The sequence below is a fragment of the Lichenostomus cassidix genome, chromosome 1 (genome assembly GCF_008360975.1).
Source record: "Lichenostomus cassidix isolate B80296 chromosome 1, HeHo_3.0, whole genome shotgun sequence".
Taxonomy (NCBI): domain Eukaryota; kingdom Metazoa; phylum Chordata; class Aves; order Passeriformes; family Meliphagidae; genus Lichenostomus; species Lichenostomus cassidix.
Window position 1 is genome coordinate 64,078,559 of NC_139479.1, and position 14,473 is coordinate 64,093,031.

General features: G+C 37.9%; 1 protein-coding gene across 1 annotated transcript in view; it reads right to left on the bottom strand.

The window, feature by feature from the left end:
* The window catches only part of LOC146444787 (complement C4-A-like), a 40,428-nt gene extending 26,847 nt beyond the window's left edge, over window positions 1-13,581 (bottom strand). Inside the window, exons 1-13 of the mRNA XM_085060959.1 lie at window positions 13,438-13,581; window positions 11,794-11,986; window positions 10,629-10,809; window positions 9,906-9,976; window positions 9,508-9,593; window positions 8,744-8,826; window positions 7,451-7,538; window positions 4,935-5,040; window positions 4,629-4,752; window positions 4,107-4,222; window positions 3,191-3,358; window positions 2,257-2,454; window positions 447-638 (exon numbers count right to left, since the gene is read on the bottom strand). Of these exons, the coding sequence (XP_084917085.1) occupies window positions 447-638; window positions 2,257-2,454; window positions 3,191-3,358; window positions 4,107-4,222; window positions 4,629-4,752; window positions 4,935-5,040; window positions 7,451-7,538; window positions 8,744-8,826; window positions 9,508-9,593; window positions 9,906-9,976; window positions 10,629-10,809; window positions 11,794-11,986; window positions 13,438-13,502 (1,671 nt within the window). The 5' untranslated portion in view covers window positions 13,503-13,581. The remainder of the gene's footprint in view (window positions 1-446; window positions 639-2,256; window positions 2,455-3,190; window positions 3,359-4,106; window positions 4,223-4,628; window positions 4,753-4,934; window positions 5,041-7,450; window positions 7,539-8,743; window positions 8,827-9,507; window positions 9,594-9,905; window positions 9,977-10,628; window positions 10,810-11,793; window positions 11,987-13,437) is intronic.
* Between the last annotated feature and the right edge of the window lie 892 nt (window positions 13,582-14,473).

Genomic DNA, 14,473 nt, shown 5'->3' on the forward strand with positions numbered 1-14,473 from the left:
ATTTTTTTTAAATGTTTCTGAAGTGTTAGCAAATCTCAGAAAATTACTTTTATCAGAAATTAAAAAGCTTGAAAAATTACTTCAAATTCACAGTTTTTCCCCAATAAATGGCTTCACTTTCTTTCATGTGACATACATCACTAGAAAAAGACAAAGCTATAATGAGATTCTGCCCCATCAACAATTCTATGAATGTTTTCTTGTGGATTTCTAATATACAGACACTCACAGGGAGGGTCTGTACAAAATTGTTTTTCATCCCTTTGAGTCATCACCTGGGAGCCTTTCTGAGCTATACCTTTTGGCACCAATCCTGATGACTCCTTTTCAATAAAAATGAAATGTCTTTCACTTTTTGATCTTAGTCCTGCACTTGCTCTGCAGGTACCTCATGTGCTTGTTTTGTTTTAGAATGCAATGACAGAAGCCATGAGCTTAGAAAGCACCTTTCCTTCGCAGGCATCCCTGACATCCACCCACACGGAATCAGCAACGATCTCTTGACGGCCCTGGTTCCCAATGAAGTAGTAGGCTAAAAAGCGAAAGGCAGGCATCATCTTCTCTGTGATTTTAAGGTTTATCACTTTGTTTGAGGATGGGACCCTTCCCAAAAGCTCAGCTTGTCCCTTTGCCACAACCTGCAAGGCAGAAACAGACAGAAATCAAATATTGTGACTAAACCCCAGAAAGAGCGTTATGTTGCACATAATTTTTTAAATTTTTTTTTCTGAGGCAATTTCTGTTTAAAATATATTCTCTTCTTATAGCATTAACAGTTTTAACTCCCAAGCTGTATACCAGTAGCCTGGAGGAGACCTGCACACTGTGGTGGTGAATCTCTGCTGCACAGGTCTCGTGGCTCAGGTTTGAACCCATATCTTTCCCCCTCTACTCAGTCTTACAGCTTGAGAAGGGGTACCCAGATAGTAGTCTAAATTTTGTCTTCTGCAATGACTGGTCATCACACCCAGGAGGATATCTGCATTATTTAATCTGTAATCAGTACTGAATCTTTCAGATGGTGAGAAAGGGTTGAGCAGGAGGTTTCAGGATAGAGTATCACAGACTGATCTTTAACTGATTTCAGCCCATCTTTCTCTATTTAACTCCTTCCTCCCTCCATTGTGTTAACTATATTCATGGGCTTTCAGAAGAATGAAAAACAGACACAGTGTCAGGACTGACGGTGCTCTTCCCTGAACAAAACACATGAGGCTTTCCTAAACTCACAACAAACGGGTTTCAGGGAGAAACCACAGCATGCTGTGGCCTGGCTTGAAATCCTCACTGCCTTTGTTCAGGTGACCAAAGCTTGGGAGAGACCCTCCCTGCTGAGCTGCAGCAGTGTCTGCCACCATCCCTCCCACATACCCTCCTGCCCAGCCCTACACCTTCCCAGAGCCTGGCAGCACCAATTCCAACCCTGTGATAAGTCATCCAATGAAAACAAACCCCCAAACCTAAATATAACTCCTAGGGATACAACCATTCCAATATATCAGAGTTCTATTAAAAAAAATGGGAACTGCTATCTTGGCACTTATCATCCTGTGAAATTTAGGCTGCCAAGGGAAATTAGGACAAAGAGAGGGAGAAGGGGATTAAACACATTTCCCATTCAACAGTTTCACTCTTGGAATGTACCCATGAACACATTTGTCTCATTCAGCAAAATAAATACTGTGCATTTTACGTGCCCCAAAAATAATTGCAAAGGTAGAAAATAGAATCAGAGATATATTTTCTGGGAGGGACCTGTGGAGACCTCTAGTCCAGCTGCTTGCTTTAAGATGAGACCTCACCAGGGTAAGACTAGGTGAGACATGGTTTTCTCTTGAAGAGTATTGAATTTTTCTAAGGTTCAAAATCCCTCAACTCTCTGGGGAACCTCTTCCAACACCGCATTCATCACTAGTTAATAGATTTTTCCAAAGTGAACCTTCCAGCCTGTAATTTTTAACCTTGGTCCCTTGTTATATTGCATGGCACCACCTAGGAAATCTTGTCTTCGTTATGTTTTAATTCCTCTTCAAGCAGTTTTAGGTTGCTATTAACTCCCTCTTAGGCTCTTCACCAAAGACAACAAGCCCAGTTCCCTCTGCCTGTCTTGGTGGGTCAGGTGTGCCAGAACACTTATCATCCCACTTGCCCTTTGCTGTGCATCCCCCTGGTTTTCCCTCGTATTAATAACTAGGTAAATGTTCCAGGTTATATAATTTCTAAAAGCAATTACTGCTATGATACTATTCTGTTTACCATATAATAGAAATAGCCAATGTCTCCACTGCCAGACTGATGAATATCTTTCAAGGTGATGGGTAAGGTGTCTCCAGGTGCCACAATGGTGTGTGGGATGCTGATGCTGAGGTAGTTCGGGGAAGCAGACTGGTATCTTTCAGCTCTGATAGTGGCTTCAGCTGATTCTAACCTTTCTTTACCCTCCTCAGCCTTTACCTGTCAGGGAAGAAAAGGACAGAGTGAGTAAAGTGTCCCATAGGAGACAGTGTACAGTGTCACCAATAATTCATATTGTGCCAGGTTATTTGGAAAATGCTGTGAAGTGAGAGGAATCATTGCTGAGACCTCATTAGCAGAACCAGGCACCAAACCCCAGGATTTTAATTACTTTATTCTCTCACCCCATTTTGCCTCCTGCTGTATTTGTATTTGGTATTTTTAACCCTTGGCTCTTTCTAAATGAGAATCAATGGGTCAAAACCCACAATTTTGTACTCAGATAAGTTTTTTCCCATTTTATATTGCGCACATAATTGAACTCTCTGAGTTGGCAGATGTAGCTTACCCTTTGCATTGCTCAGGACTTTTTCCTTCACTTTCTTCCCATAATTTTCTGTCACCTTGCATGGTGATGTTCCTTACAGTCCCATTTCTGTCCTTCATGCCAGGAAAATGCACATCCAAAACACAAAAATGCACCACCATAACCATTGCATGTACTCCCAAGCCTCTGATGGACAACAGTGTCCTTCACTTGAGACATCCCTTTGGTCCCTGGTCTCTCTAACATATCTTACATGATCTGGACAAAGCTCTACAGGTGGTGTAAGAAATCATGTTCCACACTGTGCTAATTTGATGAAAACTGATCATCTTCACAGTCATTCAGAATTGTCTTATGAGCAATTCTCAGTGGGATACTTCTAAACAAGGACGTTTGCATTTTCTTTACCTTTATTTCAAGCACTTGAGCATCTCTGGGGATGTCAAATGTAAGGGAGACCAGACCCTCTGCATTACAGAAGGCAGTCTTCTTCATTGGGGGTTTTCCAGGCAAGGTAACAGTGGCAGTGATAAAGAGAAAGGCAGCAGGAGTGCCATCAAAAAAAGTGCCAGATGCCTATTGGGGGAAAAAAAAGCTCTGTTATTTAAAGGAAATCCTGTGTTTAAAAAATGCCCACAAACAAGAAGCAATTATAATTTATAATTATAATTTTTATAAACTGAGAAGAAATATAAAACTGTATATGTCAGCATTCAAAAATTTGAGCTTTGAGAAAAGGAGGTAACAATTGACTCAATCTGGACTTCAGTTAAGGTAAAAATCTGTGAGTAAAGATTACAAGCTGCCCCAGGATTCTCACCCAGCATCTATTTGGTCTAAGCAGATCCCAGAGATATTTGTCATTAACTATTATAAGGTAAATTTCTCACTTTAACTCTTTGTTGAAAATTCTAGAAAAACATGAATATGTGAAGTTTCAAGACACAAAAACTTAAATTCATTTTTTAAAAAAGACAATAACCTGTTTTAGATGTCAGGATTTTAATTTGATGTGGGATTAATTTGTTACAGTATTCTTATTTCAATCTTTTGATATGGAAGTGAGGAAGAGGTTGTTATGTCTTATAAAACTCTGTAGGGCAACAGTTCACAATGACTTCTAGAGCAGAAAACTAGCATTTTCTGGCTGTTCAGGCTCTGAGTATGCAGAAATGAGACAAACCAGACACACAAATAGTAGCTTTGTGTTGGAATTATTGAAGGTCTCTGTCCCACAGAGCTGCCACTAGATCAGACAAGGAAAGAGGGAAGATATAAATGAATTGCTATGGAGGCAGACAGACACAGTCAGAACACTACATACCATGACAGAGAAGGGGCCTCCAGGCACAAAATACTTTTTGGTGTGAGACAGATCAACAACATAAGGAGATCTCACAAACTTCACACTGCTGAGTTCCTCTTCCCTCATCTCACCACCTGTTAACATCAAACAGTATGTGTTGCCATGGGGGCACTAACTGTGGACTTGCATACCTGAGATATCTAATTTTCTGAAAGATTTTGTTTTCATTTACAGCTACTGGCAAGAGTTAATGCTACCTAATGTCATCTTCTGCAACTTGGATCTTGAGCAACTGCTTTCCATCCAAGATTTTTCTAGTTACAATAATAATTCTTCTCGTTAATATCTAGTTACACCACTATCCACAGCTACATCTAAAGAAACTAATTACCTGGCTTGTTTTAAATTAAATGCACTTAGAAATATATTTCAACATCCTTATTTTCCACTTTAACACTCCAAGGTAGAGAGGAAAGGCCCATCCTTTTTACCCTGTCATGCATACAACAGACTGCATCAGCTAAGCCCTACTGTACTCACTTGCAGTTTCTACAGTGGTAACAGCAACATATAAATGAAATCCTTCTAGAGTGGAAATACTCCTTCCCAATTTCTCTTCCAAAAGTGTTGTGTTTAAAGTAACTCTTCCTTTTCCATTTTGGATCTAAAATAAAAGTGGGGGAAAAAAAATAAAAGGAAAGAGACAGCCCTTAGTGGTTTGTTGCCATTAGAAATGAAGTGTTGCTTATATCATGACTACAGTATTATGGACTTCTAAGTTGCCAGAATTTCTGACAATATTCAGCTCAGGTAGGATAAATCAGAGTAGTTCCACTGAATACTTACTGATAGCTGTTGCTCCAGGCCTGGAATAAATATTTTGTTCTCATTTTCATTGATTATGCCAAATCGCACATATGCAGCACCTTGAATTTCTTTCCCATAAGAGTGTCTTTGGAAGGAAGAAAAGCCAGGAGAGGGATTATTATTTTAATAAAAAGAAAGAATAAGTCAGACTAATAATTTTATATGGAAAAAACCCTGGAATATTTGTAAGCATACCATTTGTAAGTAACAGCTAGAAAACAAAAATTAAGCCTGTTTACTTGTAACTCAAACATGAAAACTTTTACTGATCTGTGTACCAAGTGGTGATTTCAAATGCAAATGTATATATACATAGTAAATCACATTGCAGAATCACATGGGGAGACATAATCTGAAAAAATTTGCACTAGAGTCAATTTTTTTTTTAACAAATTAAGGAGAACTTCAGTTGCACAGAGAGTTCTTACACAACTCATCCCATTCAGAGGAAGCAAGAGAGGCATCCACTTTATTTATCTTGGATGAACAGCTAATTCCTTTGTATGAGACACCTCATGAGCAGAGCATAAAAAATAAGGTATCAGAGAATAATTTCAGAGACTGATATGAAATATTTGGTATATCTAAAGACCTACAGGAGGAAGGTCCTCCCTGCTGATATTCTAACACCTGCACTGTGTAGAGTGGACACCCTCTGCCCCAGATTTAGGCAGTACAGCATAGGGTCTTCTTTTGACTGAAATATTTACCAGGTCAGCATCTGGCCAGAGCACCCCTGAACATTCCATAAAGGTTATGGGGAGACAGGATAGGGCATGCTGGTGCACCTGGCTCCTTACTCAAGGAAGCCTGGCAGATGGCAACCTCTGGCAGCACCACGTGCAGGTGCTACATGAGACCTGCCATGGACACTGTGCTGTCTTTTGTTTGTGGAAATCCTGCTTTACCTCAGTCCTGTAATGTCCTTTTTTGTTTAAACAAAGCTTCTTGCAAATTGACCTGATCAGCAGCACTGATCTATACCAACAAAGCCAACAGAGAGGCAGCTCTTATGAAAACTGCATTAAATGCCAGAGCTAATAAATGGGAAACAACAGTCAATACACCAAGTAATTTCATTACATGCATGGCCAGTTCAGAGAAATAAGTTCAATTATCAGGAATTCTATATGCTGATTTTGATGAAAGTCACGCAGGCCTGTGTAGCACCACTAGGACCTTTTCCAATAGAGAAAGGAACATCAATTTTTCTTCTTAAAAAATTATGATATTAGTGAGGAGTCAAATATATATGAAGTTCATAAACTCAAAATAGAGTGCTGCAATAGCATAGAGAAAACTTTTGAAAGGATTAAAATACTGAAGCTGGTGATTTGAAATCACTTCATATCACAATATCAAGTGATCATGACTAAATAATTGATAGAACCAAATGGAGAATTGAAGGTCATCAAGAGGATGTTGGAAATGTTGAGTTTGTTCAGCCAAGATAAAGGAGGTGGATACAGGATCTGCCTGCTCTCTCAAGGTGTTCTGGGGAATGGAAGGACCAGCAGAGTTAAGGACAGCAGGCAGAATCCACAGTGCTCGCTCCTTTGCAACTGAATAGATTTCTCCCAACTATGAAAGAAGGCCAGCTGATTCCACCTGCCTGTTCTCATTTAATAACATTTATTCCTCTTTAGAAAAAGAAAGAAAAAAAGGTATCAAGTTCTGATTTAGTCATTCCCCTAACAGGCAGTTTCTTGGCATTTCTACTCTTATGAAACTTGAAAATTCAACAGCAAAAAAAAATTTTTATTAAAAATATTTTCATAGGCTATATTTTCATTGTCTGCCTTCCCAAGTTGCTCTGTGTTTGATGCCATTTTAATTTGGCACTGGACCAGGTGTAATTCATTTTCCATTGAGCCCTGTCCCATGGTCTGGCCAGTCTGAGGGCTCTGCAGCCATGGCACATCCAGAGCAGTGCACTGCTCTGCAGCAATGGATATATCTGCTGTGATGGTCATGGAAACTCCTCTGTTAATTGTATTTATCTACTTGCAAGGCTTTCTGCATAAAACCATTGCTCTCAAACAAGCACTAGGTTATTACTTACAAACTTCACTGTGCTTTGAGAAAATTCCATACCCAAACTTGAATCCAGCTTTACTTGAATTACGTTATGTAGCACATTGGAGGCTTTAAAATGTTTCTAAATGATGAAACTAAGAAGTATAAACACAACCAGGTGATTGGTTTGCCTGGAACCTTGATTAGAAAAACAGAGGAGAATCCTACATAAGTAACTTTGCTAGCAAACTGAAATATTCAGAAAATCTTGTTCCAGCCTGATGACCATGATCTGGACCCAGGTAGCACTTGACATTGATGTCTCAAGTCAGGAGTGGAAACAGAGAGTACATAGGATTAGTCAGATCCAAATAAAGCCAAAAGCTAATTAACTGTTAATGACAAGAAAAAGGAAGTAGTCACAAAACTCATATCAGCCTATTTTCCTCCTAAAACAGCCTGGCTCTGAGCACACCTACTTTGCCTCGATATCAAACACAAAGGTTTCGTTCCAGATGTGGTAGTATGGATGAAGTGGGATGAGTTTGACTTCAAAACTTGGAAGTTCTGCATGAGAAAAAGAATGCAAAAGGTCATGACAAGTAAGTTTCAAAGATACCTTAAACTCCTGGCATGTGGCAACACACACTGAGAGGATGCAGCTGCACTGAGGGGATGTTTTAGTTTGAATTAGTAGTGCACTTCTGAAGAAAATCCCCTGATCATTTCCCCTTATTTTGCTTTGCTTCACCTAGTAGAGAAGTCTTCAAGCACACAAAATTAATTTATTTACTTCTAATGAAAACAAGCCAGAAGATAAACTCTAATTGCTCATAAGTGTAATGTGCCCTGGACTAGGAGCAGGCTGAACTACACCCACCCTGAAATGGGCTAAGTGTGGATGGGAGCTCCTCAGCATCAGCTGTGTCACACTGAATTTGCTCCTATAAAGCCAAATTACTTGGTCCTGGAGATATATCAGAGTGACTTGCTCCTGCTTGCAGGTGTTGGGAGAGGATGCAGTGATCTTCACTTTTCTGCTACTTCCACTAACTGAGGCAAAATGAGTTTTGTTAAAATGAGATTTTCATACAATTTTTTGGTATTTTTTGTCTTTTTTTTGTTGTTGTTATTTTTAAGGTTTATTTTAAGGTTTTCTTTTGTCTTTAAGACAAAAGTTTGTTGTTTGTTAAAACAACAAACCCACACTAAATTTTACAAGCAGATGTAATTTCAGTGTAAATAAATCAAGTCACTTCTTATACCAAATTGTTAAATTTTTATATTTTTACTTTCTCCTCAGGGTCCTTATTTTCCTTTAAAAAAAAGTGTTTTGAGTATAGGAATAGCCCTAATAAACTTCCACAAGGAAGTCTACTGAGAGAAAATGAGCTTTTTTTTTTTTTTTTAAATCATAGTCTTTAGTGAAAATTTCAGCCAGAATTGCAATGACTTCAAAATGGAGCTTGTATCATTTTTTTTTCTTTGCAGTAGGAGAGCCCTTCCAATGTTTTGTGATAAAATGTTAAAACATTGCTAAAAAAGTTACTAAATCTGTATAAAAACAAAGGTGTTTATTTTTTTAAAAATAAGTGAAAGCCACACAAACCCAGAGTTTTTCTTCTGTGCATCAGAGGTAGCAATGATGCACTGAAACACCATGAAAGTTGTCTTTAGTACCTAACTACAGCCAGGTTTAATCACTGCAGTATATCTTTTAACACACAGTGATAACTTCTTATATTTATAATGCAAATTTAATGATATCTCACCGTATCTTTTAACTTCAAATTCAGCGGAAACATTAGACATTTCATGTTGATGAAACCAGGCTTTGATTTTCCAAGTTCCAGGCCTAAAATCCAGATTCAGCAGAAAATAGTTAATTATAATTCCTCAGATATTTTATTATGCCAACATATAAATTATTACTGAATTATAGTATTTTCTTTGCTTTGATATCATCCCAAACTAATTAATTAATGGATTACTCTTTGCTGGGATGAGCCAGCAACACATTTCCAAATGTCTTAGGAAACACTCAGCTCTATGAGGAAGTGCAAGAGAACAGGTTTGCAAACCACTACCTTTGAAAAGTCCTCAGAAACAGAGAACTGATCAAACATTTCCTACAGCTTAGCTTCCCTGAGATATCAAAAGCAACCTAGCATGCCAGAAGACACTGAATAGTAAGTAAAAGCTTGACTGCTTGAAATCAGAGATAATTAATGACACTTTGCAGACTAGCCCTTTTAGAAGTGCTCTCTTGAATGCAGCCATATGTTTGAACAGATATTTAAGCAGTTTGTTGAATTGTTCTTTACCAGGATACATGTTGTTAATTGCAGCGATTAACAGGAAATTCTGGACTCATCTCTCCAAGATGAGGTAATTAAAAGTAAAAAAAATATTAATCATAGGCTCAATATCTTCCCCATGGTGAAAGAAAGAGAATTTTGAAAGGTAATTCAAGAATTTCATCAGTTAAAATTGCTAATCTACAGGTTTCAATGCAGAAGACCCAGCAGTAACATACTCAGCAATGTCAGGTATATCAAAGTGTTCGCCAAACACTGCATTTATTTTCCGGTCTGACTTTTTAACCACCATTCCTTTGGAATTCTGTTAAGACAGAGAAAGCAAACATTTAAATGATGCACCAGGTGTCAAACATTTACATCCAAAAGCTCAAATCCATATACTAGTCCTATGGAAGAGAAAATGCTTTGCTTAGTTTCCTACTTTTACACTCACGTGTCATGTTTCCCTCCATGCTCCCTACATGGGCCAAAAATGACTAGACATTTCTCACTATGAGATAACTCATACTGATTTCTGGAGAGGAGTCATAACCATAGTTTTGCTCTTTTATGAAAATTTTCCATAGTTCCTGTGTTGAAGAAGCACACATCAGCAGGATTTTCCCATACTTACAAGCAAAGCAACTGTAACCGTGTCATCTGTTGGCCTCATAGCATTGTCCAGGATGAAGATCCTGTATTTTACTGTTTAACAGAAGAATAAATATGTTCACATATTTTTTTCAGGCATTTCTACATACTAATTATTGTAAGCTGTAAACTGAGTTACTGAATTTTACATAAAACACTTTCTTTTCATGAAAAGAAATCTGACAAGTTTCAAAAAATAATTGCATTCTTCCATAGGCTTTGCAAGATACAAAACTAGGTAAATTTTTGAAGCAAATTCTGAAAATTATTCAGGGAACTTCACACTGTTTTGTATTCCTTCTGCAGTTGAGGCCTGAAACCAAACTCAAAACCTCTTCTTACTTCCATCTTTAGTTATTTAATTAAATTGGTAAGTAACAAAGCAGTGGTGGTCTTAAAGTGCAAAGGTAATTTATTGCTGGTGTTGCAGAAGAGTTTTTGTTTTTTGGCAGATTTCTCATTTTTTTTTTTTCCCAAAGGAAAGTCATTATTAAGCTTTTTGAATACAAAGGAGCAATGGATTTTGCCTGTCTCCCTTTAAAGTGACTCTGACTCTGGAGGTATTTCCACAGGGGTTGCTGCAATGTGCAGAGCAGACCCTGAAGAAGCCCTGGCTGCAGGAACAGCAGGGTCATTATTATTTTTCCTAATCATGCCCTTGCAACACCAATATTCAACACCTGAAGAGCAGCATTTGCATTTGAACCTTGGGAACTTGGTGTGTATATGGGCTTATCTGTCTGGATAAAAATGTAGCCCTTCTTGGAGGACAGGAGGATGCGAGTGCTCTTGGCAGCCGAATGAAGCTCCTTGCTCTCAGTGACCAGCAGAACATGTGGCAGATTACTCTTCTTGAACACGTTCTGCTGCAGAGCCCCTGGCTTGACCTGAAGGGAACAAAAGGGAAAACCCCACAGAGTCAGAGATGAGCCTGGTAACTTTGGGACCACATGGCTGAGGCCCCACAACAGCTGACTTGCTTAAATAATCTTATTAGCACTGTTCAGCAGAAGATTCCCAATAATATCTTTGTCACTGGGTGTTATATCTTTTTTACTAAGTGAATATTTCTTTTCAAGTAGAAATACTATCTGATTCTTCATTTTCCATCATAGAAATACATTTTGTTCTGTCCAATGTCAATAACTCAAGGTGGGTGACTTTTCTGCAGCCTTCATGCCAGTTGATTTCCAGTTACCACATATCCTGTAATCTCTATTTATGCTAAAATCTTGGTTATGACATTGGTGCTTTACTTCATACAGTTTAATATGATGCTTCTAAATATCACTCTCAACAGGAACCTGCTTTGAACCAGCTCAGCTGTCAGCTTTGGGAATGACCAACCAGATCTAAACTGAACCTTCCTGAGTGCTGTTTTCCAACCAAATAGTCCAGACTAGTGCTACTGAACTAAATCCTGCCAGACTTTAAACAATGATGTCAGAAGCAAATGATGCAATGAAGGATGTAAAGAATTAACTTAAAAAATTTTAAAGGTTTTTCCTATATTGGAAAATGGCCAGTAGAAAGCAAAAGGCATGATTGCAGTTGTAGTTTAAGTAAAGCAGAAAAGCAAAGAGTGATAAAACAATTAAATGTGTTTAAATTAAATTTCATTTATCATCATGTGACAAAATCCTGCACTTGTTATATGGGCACAAAAGAATATTCACAATCCCCACTGAAATGACATTAAGCACTGTTTTATTAGCTGGTTGAGTGAACACGGCACTGATGTCACTGGAATTGGTGTCTTGTCATGTGTCTCTGTGGATTAGTGTTGTCTCTGTTCCAACAAATTCTGCCTACAGATTATGTGTTTTCCCAACCAAGTAAAAAAAATTACACCATTATGATGGCAGACTTACCATTATTTTTTTCATCTCTTGGTAGCCATTATTTTGGTTAAGGTTAAAGAAGATCCTCTCTGACAGGAGCTGATTTTTTGTCTCATCTTTGAAGTATGCAGTAACTTGCACAGGGCTCTGTGCCCCATGGACTTGAACTGTTATTGTCTCTTGTGTGCCCAAATGCACCACATTTGGGGCAGTAATTAGAAATCTGAAACAACAGAGAAATAGATTGTCCAGTATGTTCAATAAATGTCCAAACAATATGAATTTTAATGATAAAACAGACTTTAACAGAATAGCTAAACTTGGGAATTGTGGAGATCACCTAATCCATCACCCCTGTTAGTCAGAGTAGAGTTTAAAAGATGAAAATTTTCTCTGACTGATCTCCAAATTCTGAACTGTCCTTTTTAAGTGCTACAAAACATACATACATAGGAGGGGAGAAAGCTTGCAATATGTCCCAGGGACTACCAATGCAATTCATATCCTGGTGTAACTTGAAGAAAGCTCTATAAAGTCAAATTTCTGAAACAAATCATGGCCATGCGTTGAAAGACAATGAATACATATTCATAAATACACAATTAATGCTACAAAGTTATGTATCTTCATCATCATCTTCACCCACATTATGCCATCATATGTTTTAATATGTCAGGAAGTATCAATTTCGTATATAATCATATGTATGGGGTTACAGCTAGTTGATGTTCATTGCAATATCACTGTGAAATGCTGGAGATGAGAGACCACAGAAGTTAACACCACAGCCCCAGGAAAGGCTGAGTTGGAGGCTAAACTTGTTGGGATTTATTATTTTTTCTCTTTATTACTTTCCTTCATTCTTAAATCTATTCTGGTGCTTCTTAGCAATTGATTTAATGACCTTTAAAATGTAGATCATTATCCTTTCTCTCATTTTTTTCAAGTTATTTTACACATAAAAATCAGAGAACTGTGTGAAGAGCCAAGTCCTGTCTCTTCATATATGGTGTCACATAGAAAAAGAACAATTCTGAGCTCAAGAAAATTGCTTTTGGAAAATTATTATTCTGCAGAAGACTTCTAAAATGAACGGTAAATAATTTTGCTATTATCAGAATGGGTTGGCTGAACTATCTTTTTTACTTTTTGAAAATATATTTCTTTCTTAAATGTATAAAATGAAAGGTGAGGTATAGAAATCAGGGAATAAAGCTGATATTTAATTTCATTCACTCAGAGTCTGTTGGCTCTAGCAAAAGGTGACACAAGGTCTGATTTATATGTAAATCTCCACCATCTTGCTAGAAGAATACTGAAGGTGTCCCAAAAGTGAAACCTTTGCTTTCTGAAATGTATAAACCAATTACAGAGGTTTTTTCCCCAAGATTTTTCAATCCAATAAATGCTACAAACAATAGATGAGCAAAGAGCAATAACAGAGTGAACAATAGGCTTTAGTAGGACATTTTTAATTATTGGTACCTGAGAGAAGATCTCTCCTTTAAAAGGACAGTTTTAAGCTTTTTACTTCATATCTGTTAAAGGCTACACAAATTTTCAGTGGTTCAAGAAATTGGCTTTGTTGATTCTCTATCAAGAGACAGAATATTTCCTACCATCCCTTTCAAGAGACTTGTTAGGATTGAAGAATTGATAATAAAATGTACTTACGATGGTGCTTGTTGTGTGTTGGACAGCAGTAAACAAAAGCTCAACAAAAATACCAGCCTTTCCATTGGAAAAATCTACAACATCTGCAAAACAGAAGCATCAAGGAGCCACCATCAGTCCAAGTGCTGGCTGAAGGAAATGGGTTGACAGCACATTGCAGCAAATAATGTTGCCTATCTTGGTTATTTATTAATAACCTGCAAAGCTGTGCAACCAATAGTGATGGACATGCTGGTGGTGCACACATTAATGCCCTAGGGAGAGACATTCTGGACGAAGTCACAATTTTGTATTTGATTATTCATCCATTCTCTTCCCAGCTTCAATATTTTCACATGATAGCAACTAAAAGTCAAGTGCAGAGACAAGTTTTCACAAATACTGTGAAGGCAACCCAAAATCAAACAAGATACTGTGGATAAAAGAGTGGCTCTAAAGTATTTCTTAATGGGGACAAATGCAAGTGACAGGTCCCTTCTCTATGCTTTTACTTAACCCCAAGCATTTCCGTGGTCCAGAAAAGGAGGACTCCTGGTTTAGATAGCACCAAAGGAACTGTGCTGGAAATCTACTTGCACAACTCAGTCTAAGTATGTGGTACTTGAAGGTATTCATCTGCTTTAACTTCAGTGGAAATAAAATTTATGCCCCTGTCTGAGCTACTCAGCCCAATTTCCTTTTATGCCCAAGACAGTGGGCTTTTCCAGAGGGTAATTAGTCTCATCTTAGGATAAACATGTAAGGTGAATCATCAGCTGAAGGCATTCCAGATTGCATGAAAGACACAATGTCTTAAAAGGTAGGATACTGATAAACAGGAAAAAAAGCCCAATATCTGAGGAATAAGTGTTTCTACAGTTTTGATCAAAGGCAAATGAAAGAACTGAAACTCATCAGGTCTCACTTTTGCAAACCTTTGCTGGATTGTTGTCTCCCAAACATAATTTTGTTGACCCATGAGAATGGAAACATGCCCATCAGATTTACAGGCAGGTCAAATCCCAGAAATGATCACATGGCTACTCCCAGGCTCTGG